Genomic DNA, 20,057 nt, shown 5'->3' on the forward strand with positions numbered 1-20,057 from the left:
TTCTTCCCCAGAGCTTTCAGAGAGAGCAGGGACTTGCTGATACCTTGATTTCAGGTTTCCAGCCTCCAGAACCATGAGAGAATAAATTTCTATTGTTCTGAGCCGCCCCCCACCCCCACCCCACCACCAGTTGGTGGGAATTTGTTATGGCGGCCTTAGGAGACTAATGCAGCCACCCATCAGCAACGACAGGTAATTCCACTGCCAGAAAAAAGCCACCTTACAGACAACGTAAGAGCATGCAATCCAAGGGACACGGTGGCTCATCTTACCTTCACATCTATGCTGTCATTTGGATGCAGACCTGGATTCTCCTTCTGGCCCCGTCACTTACTGGATGTGTAAACTTAGGAAAACACAGTAAATTCTCGGAGCTTTAACTTCCCGTCTGTAACACCGGGGTGCCCTAATTTACCTTACAAGATCACGAGAAAGAATCTGCATAAAGTACACAAAGCACTCTGTAGACTGCTTGGACGCAGGGTGGCTAGTAGAATTTATTAGTATTTTGGAAATAAAACTGTCCATATAAATCATAGTTGTGTTGGCGGGGGAAGGGGGAAATGAAGCCTGCAGGACTCGATCTCCCTTAGACACGTTCTTTGGAAACCGCAATTAAAATAACCAATAAGAGGGGCGCCTGGGTGGCTTGGTCAGTTGAGCACCTGACTTCAGCTCAGGTCATGATCTCGTAGTTTGTGGGTTCGAGCCCCGTGTCAGGCTCTGTGCTGACAGCTCAGAGCCTGGAGCCTGCTTCAGATTCTGTGTCTCCGTCTCTCTCTGTCCCTCCCCTGCTCATGCTCACTCGCTCTCTCTCTCTCTCTCTCAAAAATAAATAAATGTTAAAAAAATAAATTAAATAACCAATAAGAAAGATGAAAGGCTATGGAACTGAGCCAATGTCAGGTGTGGAGCAGACACAAACCTTGGCTGTGTTGATCCATCGGACTCTGGGGAGGACCCATGCCTGGGTGCGGTGGCCGCATACCGGTGCCCTTCATGGATCCACAATGGATATCTTCTACAATCCCCTTGTCGTGCATACCATCGATGGGCTGAAACATGTCAAGGACGTCAGTTAGATGTCACTTTAGCTACAAAATATGTAGTCGGACCCTGAAGATCCCTCATGTTTAAAGTCTTCAAAATTGTGGCACAATTTTCTCTGGCTCACATGACAATCATCTATTTTTATACCTAGACTATCTGTATTATTATAGGTCTTACATATATTTTATAGATGGAGACAAAAAATAAGACTATATCAACAGGGCTAACAAAACTATCTGTAAGTCAAAGTTAAGGCTGTGAACAGCTGGATTTTTTTTTTTTTTTTTGTAATGTCAAAAGCCTATAGATAAAAAGAAAGTCCTGCTCACAAGGGAGACAAATAGAAGTTATTCTTCTAAACCATTTTAAGTAAGTTTTGAAACCTGTTGTACATTGAAGTTATAGTGCAAAGTCAGAAGGGAGACTATTTGAAACATCTGTGATGGTCTATTTTTTGGTAAGTTTTTTTTTTCCCCATCAGAGAGGAAAGAAGACTATGGAAAGTTTAAAAGTCGAAATCGGAAAGTTCCATGCAGTTGCGAAAAGAGGAACAGCCGCAGTGGAGCAGACTACTTCAAGGGAAGGAAGGTCCAATGGACGAAGCTATACCCTGGAAAGAAGAGGTCCTGAAAACGTTTCAAGGCAGAGTTTGGAAAAAAGTTAAGAACGCAGGGACTGTTCACAGGACGTGAGGCCTCGTATGTAACAGGCACATGATAAAGAGCCATTGAGCTGACATTAATCCAACCCAGAATTGGGCAACGGAGCATGTGTTTGAAAAAAAGGAAAAGTCTATTCCTCCCCACACTGGAAGAGCAATTTTCAGAACAGCCTGAAAGAAAGATTTCCAGGAGTTTATAGAAACCAAATGACTTCAAGTAAGAAAGTAGGAGTGTTTGCAGTTTTACAGAAAGGAAAGTTAATTTCTGCAGAGTCAAAAGCGCGCACTTGAAAAGAGGAAAAATTTACCATAAAGAGGATGTTCAGAAGAAAAATGGGAAGAATTTGGGATAAAGAGTGTCTCTGAGTCTGTTAAATAGTAATAATAGGGAAGAAATCAAGGCAACACAAGCAGATGTATTTAGGCCACTTGTTTATTTATTTCCAGCGATGTTGAAAAGCGAAAAGCTGAATCTCAGAAGGAGAAGGAGGAGAAAGACAAGGAACAAAGCTGCCTGTAAAAGGACTCTAAAAAAGGGAAGGCATCTGGTCAGCAGGTGTGAACTCTAGGCGCTTAAACAGGTCCCCACGCAGGGCATCATCAGAGGGGCTGGGATTATGGAAAAGCAGGATGGCAAAAAAAAAAAAAAAAAAAAAAAAATTCTCAGCAAAGCAAAAGAAAATGAACGGGGTATCAACGGGGCGGGGGGGGGGGGGGTGGTGTGGAAGGGAAGACAGTATGGGAAAACGTGACAAAAACACTAGGTCACAAAACAGAAGGGACCAGAAGAGATAATCACCAATAAAAATGAATCCAGAGCAAAAACCTACCACGGACCCAACACTCAGTCATACATTCAAATGCTTAAATGCTTAAATAATACTAAAGCTTAGATAAAGCTTTCCTTCACATTTTATCTTTCATTTGGGAGGCAAGACAGCCTCAAACCGTCCTGGAATTCTTTCACCCAGTTGGACTAAGGCCTATTAGTGACAGATCAGACCTATAATAGCTCCCAAATTAATTTAATGGGACACAAGACAATGTAATGACTTCAGTATGTCTGTATGTTCAATATGTCTCCTAAAGACGACGATATGAAAAACAAGCAGCTTTATTTCTTTAGATACCTGAAACGCTAAAAACATGTTTAAAAAAAAAAAAAAAAAAAACCCAAAAAACGAAAAAGCAGATAGAGAACCTGGGGATATTATAGGGATAGGCATGGTATGTCATTAAATGAAAAGAGGAAGTTTCAGAGTAATTAATAGTGATGCTATGATTATTCGATTATGGTAAAAGGAAAAACAAACAGAGAAAGTCAGACCTATATATGCAGATGTGTGCTTACAGAGTACTTTTACTCAACAAGGAGAAAAGTAAGGCTGGGAAAGTAAGCACAAAGCTGTTACCTGGAGTGAAGCCAGGATTAACCATTTCTTTCTTTTTTTTTTAACGGTTGTTTAATGTTTATTCATTTTTGAGAGAGACAGAGTGTGAGCAGGGGAGGGGCAGAGAGAGAGGGAGACACAGAATACAAAGCAGGCTCCAGGCTCTGAACTGTCAGCACAGAGCCTGATGCGGGGCTCGAACTCGTGGGCTGTGAGATCCTGACCTGAGCCGAAGTTGGACGCTTAACTGACTGAGCCACCCACATGCCCCTAACCATTTCTTTCTTTAGCTCAGTATGGTTTTACTTTTCAAAAGAAGTATATGTTACTTTCCTGATTTGAAAATCATCACATAACAAAATTTGTAAAATAAAATAAAATGAAATGAAATAAAATAATAAATAAATAAATAAATAAATAAATAAATAAATAAATAAAATTTGGGCTCTGATGCTTTACCTTAAAATGGGCCTGTATAGTCCTACACAGTTAGAGGAAAGACTTGCTTTATTTTGCTGGAATCTTTCTGTTTTAAACCAGCATCTTCCACGGCTTGCCTACTTTATACCAAGGGGCAGCCCCACCATGCCTGTCGTCTACCTGTGACGACATCCAAAAAGGGGATGGAAAACCTCTATGTGTCTCATCGGGTACAGCCCTGAGGTCACGTGCTGTGGCCTCACTGATTTCCACTGGCTAGTAGAACAAACTCCCACAGGCCCTTGCTGGCTTTCTCCAAAGGCTGCTCTCCCTTCTCTGCATCTCCCTCAAAGGCCTGATGCCAAGTTGTACTGATATGATCATCCCTGCAGCAACAATCCAAGCCTCATAAACAGAAGATTATTATAACCCTAGTCCAGAAACGAACAGATAGGGACCTGCACTCTGCAAACTCCCAGCCCTCTTCCAAGATCAGAATAAAGCCACTTGACATGGGGATAGCATAGTGCATTTTAGGGATTCCCGAGAAACTATTTTATTTCGATACAGTCTTTTAAAAACATCCCTTAGGAAATGACTTGTTTTCTTTTCACTCTGTGGGATCTTTTTTTTTTAAATAAATGTCAACATTTTTAGGGAAGGATCAATTTCAATACATCCATTCGCGGATGATATGTTATTTAACATCTACGGTTGGAAAAGAACCAAGACTCACTCACTAATACACTTACTCACCAGGCCAAGGTACCTGCAACCTACAAATCACAGACTGTCAGAACTGCATATTCTATCTAGTCTTTTGCGAAAACCCAAGATCTGATCTTCCTGTACAACATCTGTAACAATAAAAAGAGCCTCAGAACGTATGTTTTTAATAACATACAAGATAAAACAGAGTCCTAGCTTGATTCTCTTGTTAACAATAGTAGGGGGAAAAAAAAAGAGAGAGAGAGAGAAGGGGGGGTTATCAGGGATATTAGCCATCCATGACTCAGAAGACAAGAGTGAACAAGAAAATGAACTCTTACCTTATGCATTTGATGTATGCCTTCCTGCGGGAAGTCGGCAGACCCCATTGTTGGCATAGGGTGTGAGACACTGGGAGGTCCGGGACTCGGCCCCATCATACTGTGGACAGAACCTGGGGATGGTCCGGGTCCTGGACTAGGTCCAAGAATTGGTCCAGGAGAGGGTCCGGGCCCTGGCGAGGGCCCTGGATGGGGCATCGCGCCAGGGTCTGTGGGCGTGGACATCTACTTCTCCTGTCTCTGCCAGTCAGTAGAGTGATACTGCGTTGGAAAGAAGGAAAGAGAAAGGAATGTCTTAAGCATGATGTTGAGATCAGAATGAAACAGTTGTTAGTATTTGATGGTGCCATTTCTGTAACAAACATCAAACAGAACTGCCCTGTCTCGTCCAGATGTTTGAGTGAGTGTGATATATATCCATCTGCCCTAGTCTTTATGAAGACCACTTGTTTAAAAGGAAAAAAAAGAACACTCTAAATGATTCCCCAGAAAGATATAAATCATCTAAGATACAAAAAAGACTCACTGGAGAAACTCAAATTTAACACATAAGCAGAATTCTAAACAAGTTTGAAATTTATTACCCAAGTCAACAGATGCTGTTCATTACTTACTGGCTTGGGCACCTGACGAGTCATTAACCCCCCAAAGCCAGTAAAACATAAAACCCCTAAGAAAGTTTTCATAACCAAGACACGTTTTCATAAGTAAATGAGCATTCGAAACTTCACAGAGAACTCCAGATAGTTAAAAGGAGAAAGGAGTGCAATTTCAGAAACTGACAGCGAAAGGGAATGCCCGTTGGGGGGCGAGGGAGAAGCGGGGGTTGCCCGGGTCAAATAGATAGATGGGTCCAAATACCCAACATGTAACAACCACCAGCTGAGACCGAAATGCAGTGTCGGCACATGTACCAAAACAGCTCCTTGCCCGGCACCAAGCAAGCAGCCAGTCCTCATGCAGCCTTATCTTCCCCACCACCTCTGCTGTACCAGAAGCGATCAGAAGAAACAGTTTAAACTGCGGTTCCTCCTGCCAGCTAAGTAACTGCCGACCACTTGGAGAGTTGAGGCCACGCATTCATCCTCAGCTTCTCTGTGGTCCCAGATTCCCGAGAAGAGTCATCCATGACTACTGGATGGGGCCCAGCACAGACTAGGTGTGGAAATTCCGGTGCTCTGATTTCGGCAAACAGTCCATCACCCACACTCCAAGATTTCTTGGCATCCTCCCCCCTCCCTGGGGAAATGCCTCACATCTTGGAAAGGAGCCAAAACGAGCAACTAAGCGGTTTCCCAGATTCCGACGGACATCAATGAAGACCACTGGTGAGAGGAAATGTGACACTGGACCTTTCGTTATCGGGGACCCGTGCACCTGTACATGCAAACACTTTTCTGCTCTCAGACGACCTCCCAGAACACAGAATGAGACACCCTAAGTGAATTTGCTTACCCACTGCTTAGGGGCAGGGTGGAATTAACCATAGGGGCCCAGGCACTCACAGCCAGGGTATTTCCACGCGGTGAAACGAGGTTAAAGGGGAAACACATCGAAAAGCCACATTAGTTCCATTCTTAGCTCCCTGCTTGCTTTCACCTCCTGCTAAATCACTGGAATGCAAGGGTCTTGCTCTTCTGCACTCCTCTGTGTCCCCGCATGTAGGAAGTGCTCAATAAAAAAGAGACGTAGTAGTGCCTGGGTGGTTTGGTCAGTTGAGCATCTTGACACTTGGTTTCAGCTCAGGTCATGATCTCACAGTTCGTGGGTTCGAGCCCCGCCTCGGGCTCTGTGCTGAAAAGCTCAGAGCTTATTTGGGATTCTGTCTCTCCCTCTCTCTTCCCCTCCCCTGCTCATGCCCTCTCTCTCTCTCTCTCAAAATGAATAAATAAACTTTATATTAATAATTTAAAAAAAAGATGTGAATAAACAGCCCAGGAATGCCAGGAGCAAACTATTAACAGAGTCAGTTATTTTATAAATAAAAATTAGAGAGTAATCTGTGCCTGAGCTATGTTCACACAAAGAGATCCAAGGAGTGTAGGCAAGAATTTAAGCCATTCTGATAAATGAATTAGGGCCAAAACAGGGAGGAGTGGGAGGCTACCTGGGAGTGATTGTAACAGTGTTTTGCTGATCCAAGACGGGACTCAGAACCCAGTTGAAGTGGTTTCTAAAACAACAGGGAAGCTTCAAGGGTGAATTATAGCCTTGGATCCACTAGAGAGCCAAATGTTATTATTTATTCTTTGTGATTAACAAAGCAGGCGGAAGTAACTGTTTTTTGGTTTTGGTTTTTTTTTTTTTTTGCATGCCACTCCCTCACATATACACTGGTCCAGTCAGCATTTTAAATTTAGGAAGCTGACGTCAATTCAGAGGTACTACAAGTTATAATGTTCTTTCATGTATATCAGCAAACTAATACACCCCTTTATTTTTTAGTGAATAAAAGGAAATTGCTTACTTCCTGTTATGGTTTACCTTGAAATGGGCTTCAGTAGCTGTTACCGTAACCTACCCCAAGTCTGAACAATGAAGATACAAATGCTCAGCCAGGAGTCCCACTTTCCATGTTTCATGTTTTGATCTACGTTCTCCCGAAATACTGCTCTGTGCATATGTGGTGGCTTTCAACTGGGAATGTGGCGGAATGCTGGGATTATACTTGTATACTGCCCCATAAGAATACTCCTCATTTTTTGTTAAAGGAAACTACTAAAAAGCTTCTTAAAGGGGAAAAGAGATAAGAAAAGGGCACGGAAAAGTACTGGGTGTTTAAGTAGAATGTTAACAGGGGAACGTATCGTGGGGGAAACTTTTCTAACCAGAAGAGAACCTTCCGAGGCAGGGGCCTGATGCATGTTGTCCGTGAGACAGCACAGGTCAACGAAAGAAAATAGCTGTGAGCCACTGCGGAGTTTAAAAGATGAGAGGGGCGCCTGGGTGGCTCAGTCGGTTAAGCCTCTGACTTCGGCTCAGGTCATGATCTCGCAGTCCGTGAGTTCAAGCCCCACGTCGGGCTCTGGGCTGACAACTCAGAGCCTGGAGCCTGTTTCAGATTCTGTGTCTCCCTCTCTCTCTGACCCTCCCCCTTTCATGCTCTCTCTCTCCCTGTCTCAAAAATAAATAAACATTAAAAAAAAAAAAAAAAATTAAAAGATGAGGGCCCTTGTCCCCTGCTAAGGGAGGGCAGCAATCTGCACAATCACACAACCTGGATGGGATACTCTGGCTGTTCCGAAGGCACCGGGTGTCCAAAGATCCAGAGAGGCAGATGCTTGTCTTCCCGTTCCAGGACCGTCACCAACCGCGGGGCCCTGGCCAGAGTGCTTTTCCTCTGCAGTCTTTCTGGTTCCTCTGAGCTAGAGAAAGGAGGATCTCCAGGCTCCCCGCAACCTGCCCGTGCAGGACTCGAAGCACCTCAAAGATTTCTGCAATCCTGTGTGCAGTGGCCTTCATGAGGGTCCCTCCAAGGGCTGAACCTGGGCTGTCCCAGGACTCCTGCCTGGTCACCAGCATGTAGGTATAATACTGCAGAGGAGTGACTCTCCAAGAGGAGTCCGTAGCCCTGGCCCCTTCTCCCTCCCTCCTCGTTTCTGCTGGCACCTTTATGGCACACCTCGAGAGGACCTAACTAGACTTTCCCACAGCGCAAAGCAACTCGCGGGGTGTAAACTACAAAGCCATTCAGCTCTCAGGAAGAGGCGCGGGGTATTACCAAAGTCACTGTGGTTAAGGTTTGAAGTCCAGTGTCGGCCAGCTCAGCGTCTCCTTCACCAACGCTGCCATGGGTATCCCTCGGAATGGACCCCCTTTCTTCCCGCTTCAAAGCACTGATGACAGGATGCCCACAGGCAGGGATGGGGGTGGGCCCAGCCGGGTTTGGGGGGGGTGGAGGGGGGAAGGGACGGCTCAGCTCACCTTGATAGGTTGGAGTGACAGGTCTCTGCTCAGACTCTGCTGTTATTTTGTGTTGGGGGGGGGTAGAGAGGGGAGAGGTGGACACTGTCACGGAAAAGCACAGCCTGTTCCACAATTATGTGGCTGATACAATGAAGGAAACGTGTCTGGGGTGCGGGGACAGGGTAAGGCACAGGGGCAGCCCCCATGCACATGTGCACGCACTGCAGAGGAGAGAGGAGTCCCCTGTCCTCCATATAATGCACTCCCCAGAGGGCCGGCCGCTGTGTTCTTGGCCAAGACATCACACCCTGTCTTTTCTGTGTCCTGACCCTGCCTTTACAACGGGGGAGTGTGTGTTTTTAAAATAAAAGTCTTCAGAGCTTCGCAAAGCTGCAGTTACCACAGACACCTTCCCTCAGCCCCAACCTCCTCCCTCTCCCCTGAGCTAAAAGTCCCAGCACAGCCATGAGCAGATTAAATAGGAATTCAACTCCAAGGAACTCTAAGTGTTGCCAGCCTAACCGTGACAACGACGACAAAATATGTACCTTACCGTGGTACCGCAATCAACCAGTATACCAAGGACCGCCCCCCTTGGGGTCATATTTAAAGGCACCCGCAAGGGCTTTGCAGTAACGTTAGCGACTTCAATTGAGGATACATTCTTGTCACATCCCCACGGAAAAGATGAGGGCGGGAAGTCAGGAAGGGACCACGCGGCTTGCCCAAAGAAGCCACGTCTGTAAGGAGAGCTTTCTATCTCTAGCCCCAACCCGGGACTGAGCCACGGGACCCATCAGGCAAGGCCATCCAGCAGGGTGGAGGGCTTCCACTGGCCCCCCCCACCCCCCGGCACAATGCAACAATGTGCAGGCAGGCAAAGAGAAGGGCGTGGAAGGGGAGGGATATTTTGCAGGCAGGGCTCAGGATTTGGCTGTGATGATCCATCAGTCTAGGAAGGGAGAGACAGGAGAAGCCGCAGGGATCATAGGAGGTGGAGTCATGAACTAAGGAGGCTGGTGACGTCCAATCAAACAGCCAGAGGGCCTCCTGTCCTCAATATCCAAAGGGCGTGAGGCAGGTAAGATGTAGGAAAAGGCCCAAGGGCTGACCCCAAGGCTCTGCAAGTCTGATAGGGAAACAAGACTTATCCTTAAAGAGCAGCGAGAGGGGGAAAAAAAAAAACAAAAACAAAGGGGAGCTCCTGCCAAACAAGACGGGGTATACCCAAGGCTGTCCAGAGCAGTCACAGGACAGGAGGGCCGGCCTGCAGGGTGGAGGGAGGAAGGAAGAGGGGATCAGGGAAGGCTTCCCGGAGAAGGTGACATTTCAGCTAGGCCTTGAAAAAAAAAAAAAAAAAGAAGTATGAATGAATGAATGAGGAACAAACCAATGAACGAATGAATGTTTCCTAGATACTTTTGTTTTCTAGTCACGAAAGGGTTTGGGGGCAAAAAACCACGTCGACTAGACAGCACCCCTTACATAACTCTTTACCAAATGCGATAAGGAACCGTTTTCAGATCCAGCAGCACATCTTTCTCACGGCTGGGCTGACAGAAAGGCTGGGGTACGGGTCAAAGGTAGAACATTAGAAATAAAACTCAGGCCCAGTTCGCATCCCCGAGAGCAGCTCTGGTCTTTTTAAAGTTTTCTGGCTGTTAACGGGAAAACTACAAGGCTCAGGAGATAGTTAAGATAAGAGTTCTTTTTATGTCTGTTTGCTGATTCAGAACATCTCCTGACCTGAAGGGCTTCTCGTTTTCTGTGTAGCTTTCTCCACGAAGGGATTGATAAATCCCCTACAAGAAGTAACAACATTTCTCCAACTGGAGCACAGAGCGCTGCCATTCTTAACCAGGAAGGGGGGGCGGGGGCACGGGGCAAGGGGAGAACAGCAGGGAAGATAAAGGAAATAAATCTACCAGAAGTTTCTTTTTCAGAGACCAAGGTTGCTTGGATAGACAGTGAAACATTACCAAAGCCCTCCTGCTTCTGGGTCTGGGACAAGCAACTTTAAACAGTGTGCGGCATGATTTGCACCACGATGAAAACCGTGCTGGGCTTGAAGTTAAACATGACTCGTACTTGGGGCGCCTGGGTGGCTCAGTTGGTTAAGCGTCAGACTTCAGGTGGGTCACAATCTCGCGGTCCGTGAGTTCGAGCCCCACGTCAGGCTCTGGGCTGATGGCTCAGAGCCTGGAGCCTGCTTCCGATTCTGTGTCCCCCTCTCTCTCTGCCCCTCCCCCGTTCATGGTCTGTCTCTCTCTGTCCCAAAAATTAATAAACGTTAAAACAACAACAACAAAAACATGACTCGTACTGGACCCAAAACTCTAGAAGAGCGTGGAAAACATTTTTCTCCCAGGGCTTCCTGTCAGTTTCCCATTCAAAGTTGAATATGTTTGAAAAAGTGGTTGGATTTGGGGCGCCTGGGTGGCTCAGTCGGTTAAGCATCCGACTCTTGATTTTGGCTCAGGTCATGATCTCACGGTTTGTGAGTTCCAGCCCTGAGTTGGGCTCTGTGCTGATAGTGCAGAGCCTGCTTGAGGCTCTCTCTCTCTCTCTCTCTCTCTCTCTCTTCCTCTCTCTCTCTCTCTCCCTCTCAAAATAAATAAATGAACTTTTAAAAAGTTAAAAAAACAAAATTAAATAAAATGTGGTTGGATTAAAAAAAATTGCTCTGTTTGTCAGGCGTCTGTGAACCCTTCTGTCCTTCGGTCAAGGAAACAGGTTAGGATGTTAGCTGCTGCCCTCCCTTCAAATAACCTGCTTTGGGACCATCCTTGCCCAGAGTCAGACCTGGAAAAGTCTCTATGGCAGCTCTGCACGAGAGAGGGACAGAAGATCACACAAACACTGTAGTGGCTAATTACTGCCCCACCATCCTGGGAGCCACGCTCAACAGGAACATTATCTTAACATTATCACCTTGCACATCCTGCTGAGTCGCCTTCTTCCGAGAGCCTACCTGGGATACAATCCCAAGACCTCCTCTGTGAGGACAGCCAACATTTCCACAAAGGACAAAGTCTTTAAAGGAGGGTGCCTGCTTCCGAGAAAACCCAAAGTACCCAGAAGAAGTCCCTCAACAACAAAAGCACTTCAGCAGAACATCCTTCTAAGCCAGGACCCATGTCCATTGGTAGGCATAAAGGTTATCGTGAATTACTGTCGTTTCTAACACTCAGTTGAACCTGAAGGGCTAGGCAATCAGTCAAAACCAAACCAACAAAAACTAGTTTCACAGCAGGCCACCGTGAAATGTAATAGCTTGTGTATACCTTACAGGTGCAAACCATCCTTCCTAGGTTCTCTTAGGCCCGTTTGCGAGGCAACCTCGGTTGGGATGCTGCTAGGAATCAATGATAGCCACTTCCTGCTCTGTCTGCTAAGATAACTTTATTAGTACATTAAACACCTAAGAGTCGGAAATAGATATTTTACAAACTCTGCTCTCTGAGATGGCACACTTGGAGTTGGCAGTAAAACTCGACTCTTATTCGCTGAACAGACCCCAGGTATGTGACGGATGGGTTTTAATATGCCCTGACTTTCTCAGTAGCAACAAAAGTTCAAGAAGGAGCCCTTCAAGTTCACTGCAATTAAAATGGACAATGGCTGTTTACACGCTAACATGCCATAAAAAAAAAAAAAAATTGCCACATAGCTCATTTGAGCTGTTCAAGTTTCAGGTTCTTCATCTACAAAAAAATAGGCAAAAGAGTCGCTGGCTACAACCACAATTTTGATATAAATCAAGTAAAAGATGTGCTACCTTGTGAGCTGGGGTGTAAAAATGTGCATTATCACGAGGATCCTTTTAATGGCTTCAATTCCCACCCTGGACTTGAATCCACATGTGAATCTGCAATATTTTCGATCATGAATTCCCTGCTCAAAACTTCTGAGACAAGCCTCCAACGCATACTGGATAATCTTATCCCTATGGATTTATCCCTATGGATAATTCACCATCCCTTCCGCAAATCCTCTCTGGCTGGAACCTCTTTCTCTGACAGGTCTCTTCTCAGGTCAAATGCCTTCTCATGGAGTCTTCAGACTGGTCCCTGTGAGCTCTGGATTTTCCTCTGATGATCAGCAGCCCACCTCCTCCACCCCTACCCTCCTCTGGTCATAAGGCTACCCCATCTCAAAGACCTTATCTATCCCCTAGACCCATCACAGCTCACCCTGACCTCTCCCTGCGTCATGGGGTCTGCGCAGTTGACCTGATGTTATTCAATAGCTTGTCATGTTCAGGTACATTCTTTAAAACACAAATTCTCAACTGTACGTTGTTTACTTTTTACGGAATTATGGGCTTTGCTTAATAGCATTTGAGCACATGTATAAATACAGTGTGGCAGCAAAGTACAGAAGAGTTGCAGATACTGCAAAGCTAAACACGCGCCCACTTCAAAGGCACTGGGGGAAGATGGGGGCGGACGTTGGTCATGTACACTGAATTTCCAAGTTCAATGACTTATGTCCCAGTGGGATGCTAACAACTGGAATACACAACATGAAGGAGGTGAAGAAATATACAGTCATCCTAAACAAGAAAAACACAATCCAAACACAAAATGATAAGGGGATCTCCTTGGACTGCTGTTAACCTACAAAACAATATATCTCGATCTTTTTGCTCAGAGACATTTTGTCTATTTTTAAGTGACTTAAATTTCCCAATTCGGAATTCCGTTTTTTAAAAAAGGGGAGGAGGGGCGGAGTTATAATTATATTTAATGGTTTTGAAACTTCAAATTTGTTTCTATTCTGTGGACGCCACTCAACACTTCACAAAAGGGTCAGCCCGAATTGAAATTAGTTCGGTTTCCAAAAAGTTTCTAATGCATCAGTGCTTGCAAAGCAGTGGATGATGTCTTGGTATGAGACCAAAGCTTAAGTTGATGCTTCCACACCTAAAAATACAACAGAATATTGTGATTTTTAAAGGTTTTACATCATACAGGCATATGGCCTGATTATAACTGTCTGAATGTTCTGAAAGTCTTGCATACGAAGATATCATCACAATTCATAGTTAGCTTCAATTAAAGAATCACATATTATAAATCCAGAAGTCCAAAAGGGCACCACTTACGTCAGTATCTGAGTCAAAAATCCCGTATTCCGTATCTACACCATCATTCCAAATGAGAGAATTAATGAGTTATTCGCTCATAATTAAGATTAAATGATGTTTATATTCAACACCCTAAAGACCCAGCTACATAGCTGCTCAATTTCATCAGCTCTATTATATGTTTTGCTAAGGTATAATTATTCAAGCATCTTTGACTGTATCTTTAAAACTTGCATCTTTAAAACTTACATTTGACTGTATCTTTTCTTAATTTTTTTAATGTTTACTTTTGAGAGAGAGAGAGAGAGAGCACAAGCAGGGGAGGGCAGAGAGAGAGGGGGAGCCACAGAATCTAAAGTAGGCTCCAGGCTCCAAGCTGTCAGCACAGAGCCCGACGCAGGGCTCGAGCTCACAGACTGTGAGCTCATGACCTGAGCCGAAGTTGGATGCTCAACCGACTGAGCCACCCAGGCGCCCCAAATTTGACTGTATCTTTAAAATCTCTAATGTACCCTGAATGCTTTCAAGGAAAAGTACTCTATTAACAGGAGAGAAAATAAAGTCATCATAAACAATAAGATTGTAAAGTTTTCCAAACCCAGGTTGCAAGATCCCCTTTAACTTGGCTGATAAATACGTCAAAATAAATACGCTATCTTTCATGACTGGCAGAACTGAGGTTTAGACTTCTATATTCCCTGGTAAACATAAAGTCATGGCTTTCTATGTAGCAAAAAAGAAACATCTCAGGCCTTCCTAAATACTCTACCAAATAACTTCACCACCATCTGTATTTTCTGTTCCCAACTCCTTATAGAATGACCCAGGACTTTTATAACTGGCTAGAGACTAAAGTTCCATAATACAAACCCTTCCAAAGACGACAGAAAATTCAGCCTCCTCTGTTGGTCTGACACAATCTACCTAACACAGTTAAGGACAAGGAGTGATCCAAAAGATAATTCTTTCACATTAAAAAAAAAAAAAAAAAAAGTGACAAGAGGAAATCAGAAGTCGCTCCCAAATATGGCTTTCCCATTAGGGAAATTTTCTCATCTGTTCACCAGAAATGCCACAGAAGAGAAATGTGACTCATATACAGGGAGTTTTCCAAGTCCACTCATGTTAAGCAACAAACCGTCCATGGCTTCCCTTAAAATCATCTCGACCACAAGCAGTGAAACTCAGAACTCACGCTGGTTGAAATCAGGTCCTACGAACACTCCCCCCGATAACGCGAGGTGAGGGCAAACATGTCAAGATGTCACAAATCGTGATTTATTATTTCTCTGGGGTATCAAAAAGCTGCTGACCTAGGGGAGTTTGACAAACAAAGGCCTTGTTTACAAAGGAAGACTTCTAAAGGGGGGAAAAGGGGCCATGAAAACACTGGAGGACACTACCACTTTTATAATTTATGAAAGTTTTCTCTTTTATGGTCTTGCTCCAATACATAAGCCTTTAAAATGAAATGTCGAAAATACTACAGTAATATGAGGGGCATCACAATTGTCTCCTGGAAAGAATGGAATGTGCTTTTATACTGGCCTGTAAATGACTTATCTGAATCAAAGAAAAAAAGTTTTAAAATAATTATTTGCCAAACTGTTACTTTCCAGTTATGCTGCCAGAAATATTTGAAACAGAATTCAAGCATTAAGGGTATAATACAAGCAGGGACACTTTTTTTTTTTTTTTTTTTTTTTTGTCAATTCCAAGCCTCAGGTGTTGGTCAAAGCACTTTTCAAGAAACTTGACGAGAAATGCTCAAAAACCACTTTAAAACCGAACAAAAGAAAAGATCTAAAGCTGCTTTGAACACACTCTTGCGGTGAATATTTTCTGAGACGCCACAGTGCAGCTAGTCGCGGTGCTGGGATGTAACTGATGTCACTCATAAGAGAAAGCCTGCATTGAAGGAAGAACTCCCTCACCTCTGACAATTCTTCAAGGGTTCCGATAATCCAAACTCCTAATTTATTTCACAATGTGCTTTACCCATAAGGCATCTCTTTTTAATGCCTCCAACAAGGGAAATGGACCGCGGTGTCCAGGTTTGGGGTTTGTTTCTCTGTCCACGGCAATAAATATCTTTGGTACCTAATAGGTATCTCCAAATCCCCTCTTCTCCAGTCGCAGACATTTGAGTTGTCAGGGAGCTTAAAAAAAAAAAAAAGTCCAGGAGAATAAAAGCGCAATTAGATCCCTAAAAGAGAAAGTGTGTCTGGATTTGCATAACAATGACCCAACTTGGATTCAAACCTGCCACACCTCTTAACACTTAACCAGTGTGCTAAAAGTAGGCTGGAAGCTTACCAAGTCTAGTGTTGGCAAACAAGCCTGGGCCAGTGGCCCCCCCAAATTACTGATGGAAAATATTACTGAAAAATTTGAATGTGCATATAGAAGTGCAGATACACACACATAATATTGGGCATGGCTTTGATTTTAGTACAGCTCTCAGGGCCTTCTGAGTCTTAGGTGGTTAGACAGAAATTTTCTTCTACCCAACAAGCCAGCAACAATCTTTCTGTTCATACAGGCATTCTGCTCCCACAAGCATGAAACAACCAGGTGTAAATAAAAAAGTCCTTTGAAATGGAAGTTTAAAATTTAACTCTGCTGCTCATGACGCACAGACGTTAAAAATAACCACTCCATGCAGTAGACAAACGTGTACCCTTAATGCCTTCCTTATGCTCTAACATTACACATACTTAGGAATACAGTCTACCTAATGACCGGAGCACAATGATGACACCTCTCCATAAAGGTATTAACCCCGGTGGCTTTGTTGTTTCCAAAGCACCAATGTCCATCAGATTAGGGAGGAAGGAAAAAAGGCGAAACCTTGCAAAACTCTCCCAAAAGTTATATAAACAAAGGAGGGGAGAAGCCCAATGTGGGCTTTTGCACCCATGTGCTACCAAAATTACATAACACCCGGCGCAGACATTAAAGAAGGAATGGATTCTGCACAACACCCCCACTTTCCTCGACTCCCAAGCCCGTGTCCTTCTCTTATGAAATCCAAACGCCTGGCAAGACCAAATGGACGACTTTGAATATTTATTTTATTGCTGGAGTAAATCCTGCGAGAGTTGGGAGGCACGTTTAGGCCCAAAGTTTGAATGTGCAACAGCCCCAGGGCGCAGCGACTCCACTCCCCGGACCCGGAGGAGAAAGAACTGACAAGCGACAGCACCCAGCAAGGCCTTCTTCTTCTTGCCCCTTACGGTGCTTCCCGCTGGAAAGTTTTCCACGCGATCGATCGGAGGGCGAGGAGCCCGCTTCCCGCCCCCCCCCACCCCCCTCCGCCTGCCTGACTTTGCAGGAAAGGCAAGCCGGGAGACCAGAGGGGGCCGGCTGGGAAAGAGCTGGAAAGCTCGGCACTCAGCGGGCGGCGCCGGCGCAGGCTCCTTACCTGGGGGACGCGGAACAAAAAGAGGAGCGGGGCTCGCCGAGCCTGCGGCGGCGGCGCGGGCGGAGCGGGTCTCCCCGCCGGAGCCCTAGGCCCGCGCCCGAGCCCGCGGCCCCGCCGCCGCCGCCGCCGCTTCCTCCCTCGCGCGCGTCATGTCACGGCGATCAAACATGTCTGTGTGCGCTTCGCTGCTGTGACTTCCTGATTCTCCGCTGCTCGCGCGCGCACACTCACACTCGCAGCCACACGCACACGCCACCCCCACCAGCCTCCGCCACCAAACCTCGCCTGGTCCTCCCCGGGCTCCCGGCGGCTGCCGGCGCCTCTGCTCGCGACGCACTGGCCCCGGCGCGCACAACACACACTCACACTCACGCGCAGACACACTCGCGCCGGCCCCGAAGGCGCGGAGACGCGAGCTGCGGGAGCTCGCCGCCCCCTCCCACCCCTCTCCCTACTTAGCCGCCCTGCCAAACTTTTTTTTTTTTTCCTGCCTGATCCGTGTCCAACTTCCCTCCACCCCCACCCCCCCACCCCCAGCAGTCCGGCCTGCCCCGCGCTCACCAGGATCCGCCGCAAGCTGCAACCCGGATAAAAATAATAATGCAATCCAGGCGGCGGAGGCAGGGGCGAGCGCGAAGACACTGGCAGGAGGCGATTTCCCCGCGTGTACCGGAAACCGGCCGAGTGCCGGGACCGGGGCGCGGGTGTCCCCTGGAGCCCGCACTGCTGCGCCCCGCCCCGCGCGGTGCAACTGCGCCCAGGCGGCGAGGCCTGGTGCGGGGCACCCGGAGCACCAGGCTCGGTGTGTGCCCGAAGCCGTAGGGAGCCTAGGGGCTGGCACGCCGGACCGGTTATTTGGGGAAGTGCATCGCGACACCTTTGCAGATGGCATGGCCCTGTTTTGCAACGCAAACGGGAGGAGGGAAGACGGCCGGATGGAGGGGGAGAACAGAGGAAGGGGTAAACCAGGTTGGGATGGGAATAAAGCAAACTCGAAAGCAGGGAGCGAGAAGGAAGGGGTGCGTGTCATCGTTGGGAGGAGGCTCCCACCCGGTCTCTCCGCCTCCCGCCCTCGCCACCCCCTCCCTCCTCCCCCGCCCCCCCGCAGCCCTTCCCCTTCTCCGGCGAACGCCACCACTGCTGCCCTGGTGCGCGCGGGTCCTGTTTGTGACAGTCAGGCAGAGAGGATTATCCGGATCATGGCCTCCCGGCCCGCAGCCACGGTGGCTCTGCCGGGCCCCAGGGCGCCCCTAGCACCCGGACGATCGCGGGCGACCCACGCCCGAGGTTCCCGCGGTTCAAGCTAGGGGAGGACGCCAAGCAAAAGAAAACAAACCCCGGGAGGGGGAGGGCAGGGTAACTGAGCCCGGCGGGCACCTCCGACCTCCTTCTTTGGGGCCTCCTCCCTCCGTACCAGCAGTGCGGCCCGGGCAGGACACCCCGAACTTCAACACCCGAGCCCGCGCGGCCGCCAGGTACCAGGGGCAGGGACGTCTCCGCAGAGCCCCGGGCGCAGCCCCCCGATAGCCGCTTTGCCTAAAGGCCTGCCTACCGGTCAGCGTCTTCATCCCCGCCCGAGGGAACCCGCAAACTGGAGGTGACACCTCCGATCCGGCACGCACCGGCCCCGCGGCGTGGCGGCCGCCTCTTCGGCGCGCCAGCTCCGGCTTCTCCCGCCGAGATCCGCTCGCGTCTCGGCAACCGGAGCCCTTTAAACAAGTCCCCGGGAAGCGGGTGGCAGCAGCGTTCGTTGGCGCCCCGCCGCCAGCCCGGGCACCTCGCCCTCCTCTCTCGCTCCCCTTCCAACTCTTCCGGGGAGGACTCCTCGGGGTGAACTGTCGCCTTTCCATCCTCCTCCCGGGTCCCCCAGCCTTTCCCCTCCTCCGTGCCCCCTCCCCCAGCTTTAAGTGGATGGGGGGATTGCAACCTTGTCGATAGTGTGTGTGTGTGTGTGTGTGTGTGTGTGTGTGTGTGTGTGTGTGTGTGTTGCAACCTTGAGTTGGCAGCGCGTCGCTGACTGCCTACCTAGGGTCAAGGCTGTGGTTTGTTGGGATTTCCCCCCCTCCCTCGCCTCCTTGAAGTAGTAATTATTACTGTTATTATTAGAACAGCAAGGTTCGGTTGAAACTTTCCCGTTTCTTCCACCGCCGCCCGGGAGCTGTCGTTAGAGCATTCCACCTGAGGCCCGCGGGGAGGAGGCGGGCTTTTTTTGTTGTTGTTGTGGCGGTTGGCCCGCCTGTTTGTTTTGGTCTCCGTGCATGCACAATAAATAATAATTAGGATAATAATGAATAATCCCCGGCGAAGGCGGCGCGGTGCCGGAGGGGTTTGTGCGGCGGCTGCAGCCAGGAGGCCGGAGGGAGGGGAAAGAGGAGAAAGGAGTTGTAAGTTATATTTACCTTGCTCGCGAGGAGTGTGCTGGCTGAATCTCTTCCCTCTCTGAGTCACCCAGAGTACAGAAACAGAGGGAGAGAGGACTAGATTATGAATATGACTTCATTGATGACAGCCATCCCCTCCTCTTCCTAAACTCGGGCTCCGCCCCGCGTCCCACCCTCGCCGCCTCCACGGGCGCCGGAAGACGCGCCGCAGTTGGCCCCGCGCGCCGCTCCTCCCTGCCCGCCCGGACGCGGGTTGGCGGGACGCGCCTGTCACTCGCCCCGCTCAGCGACTCCGGGAGCTCGGGGGGAAGGAGGGGGCGGTGTGCAAGAATGTGGATCGAGACTGCTCTACTGTATGCGTGGATCCGTGTGTGTCTGCAAGGCGCCGGCTCTCGGGCCGTGCTTGTGCCTGGAGCAGAGAAACTGCGCAGGACGCAGAGAGCCCCAAGCCCGGGTGGAGTTGGGCGCCCGTTATCCCTCTCCCCGCCGTCCTCCTGCAGGGGCGCTGCGGGGCGCCCCGGGGAGGCTGGGGAAGCAGAGGAGCCCGAGCGAGAGGGAGGGCATCCGTAGTAATAGCGCGTAGTAGTTTGGGGGTATGTGGAGAAGGTGCTGGAATTTAACTGTGCCTCCGCCTGCCGGAGCGAGCCTGCAGAGGGAGAGGGAGGGGACCGGGGGGAGGGCTCCGA

At 48.0% G+C, this 20,057-nt stretch overlaps 1 protein-coding gene across 6 annotated transcripts in view; it reads right to left on the minus strand.

Annotated features, from left to right (window-relative positions):
* The window catches only part of SMARCA2 (SWI/SNF related BAF chromatin remodeling complex subunit ATPase 2), a 180,528-nt gene extending 160,986 nt beyond the window's left edge, over positions 1-19,542 (minus strand). The window contains exons 1-3 of one of the 6 annotated variants that reach the window (XM_086684935.1): positions 19,390-19,542; positions 4,572-4,832; positions 926-1,055 (exon numbers count right to left, since the gene is read on the minus strand). In XM_086684935.1, the coding sequence (XP_086541061.1) occupies positions 926-1,055; positions 4,572-4,796 (355 nt within the window). In that variant the 5' untranslated portion in view covers positions 4,797-4,832; positions 19,390-19,542. Of the gene's footprint in view, positions 1-925; positions 1,056-4,571; positions 4,833-8,292; positions 8,315-16,990; positions 17,224-17,551; positions 17,995-18,542; positions 18,692-19,389 lie in introns of those variants that run through there. The other 5 variants (XM_086684940.1, XM_086684938.1, XM_086684937.1 and 2 more) reach the window with 5 other exon arrangements.
* Positions 19,543-20,057: the final 515 nt, after the last annotated feature.

This window comes from Puma concolor, chromosome D4 (assembly GCF_028749965.1).
Source record: "Puma concolor isolate L17-30 chromosome D4, mPumCon1.1.hap2, whole genome shotgun sequence".
NCBI classification, from domain to species: domain Eukaryota; kingdom Metazoa; phylum Chordata; class Mammalia; order Carnivora; family Felidae; genus Puma; species Puma concolor.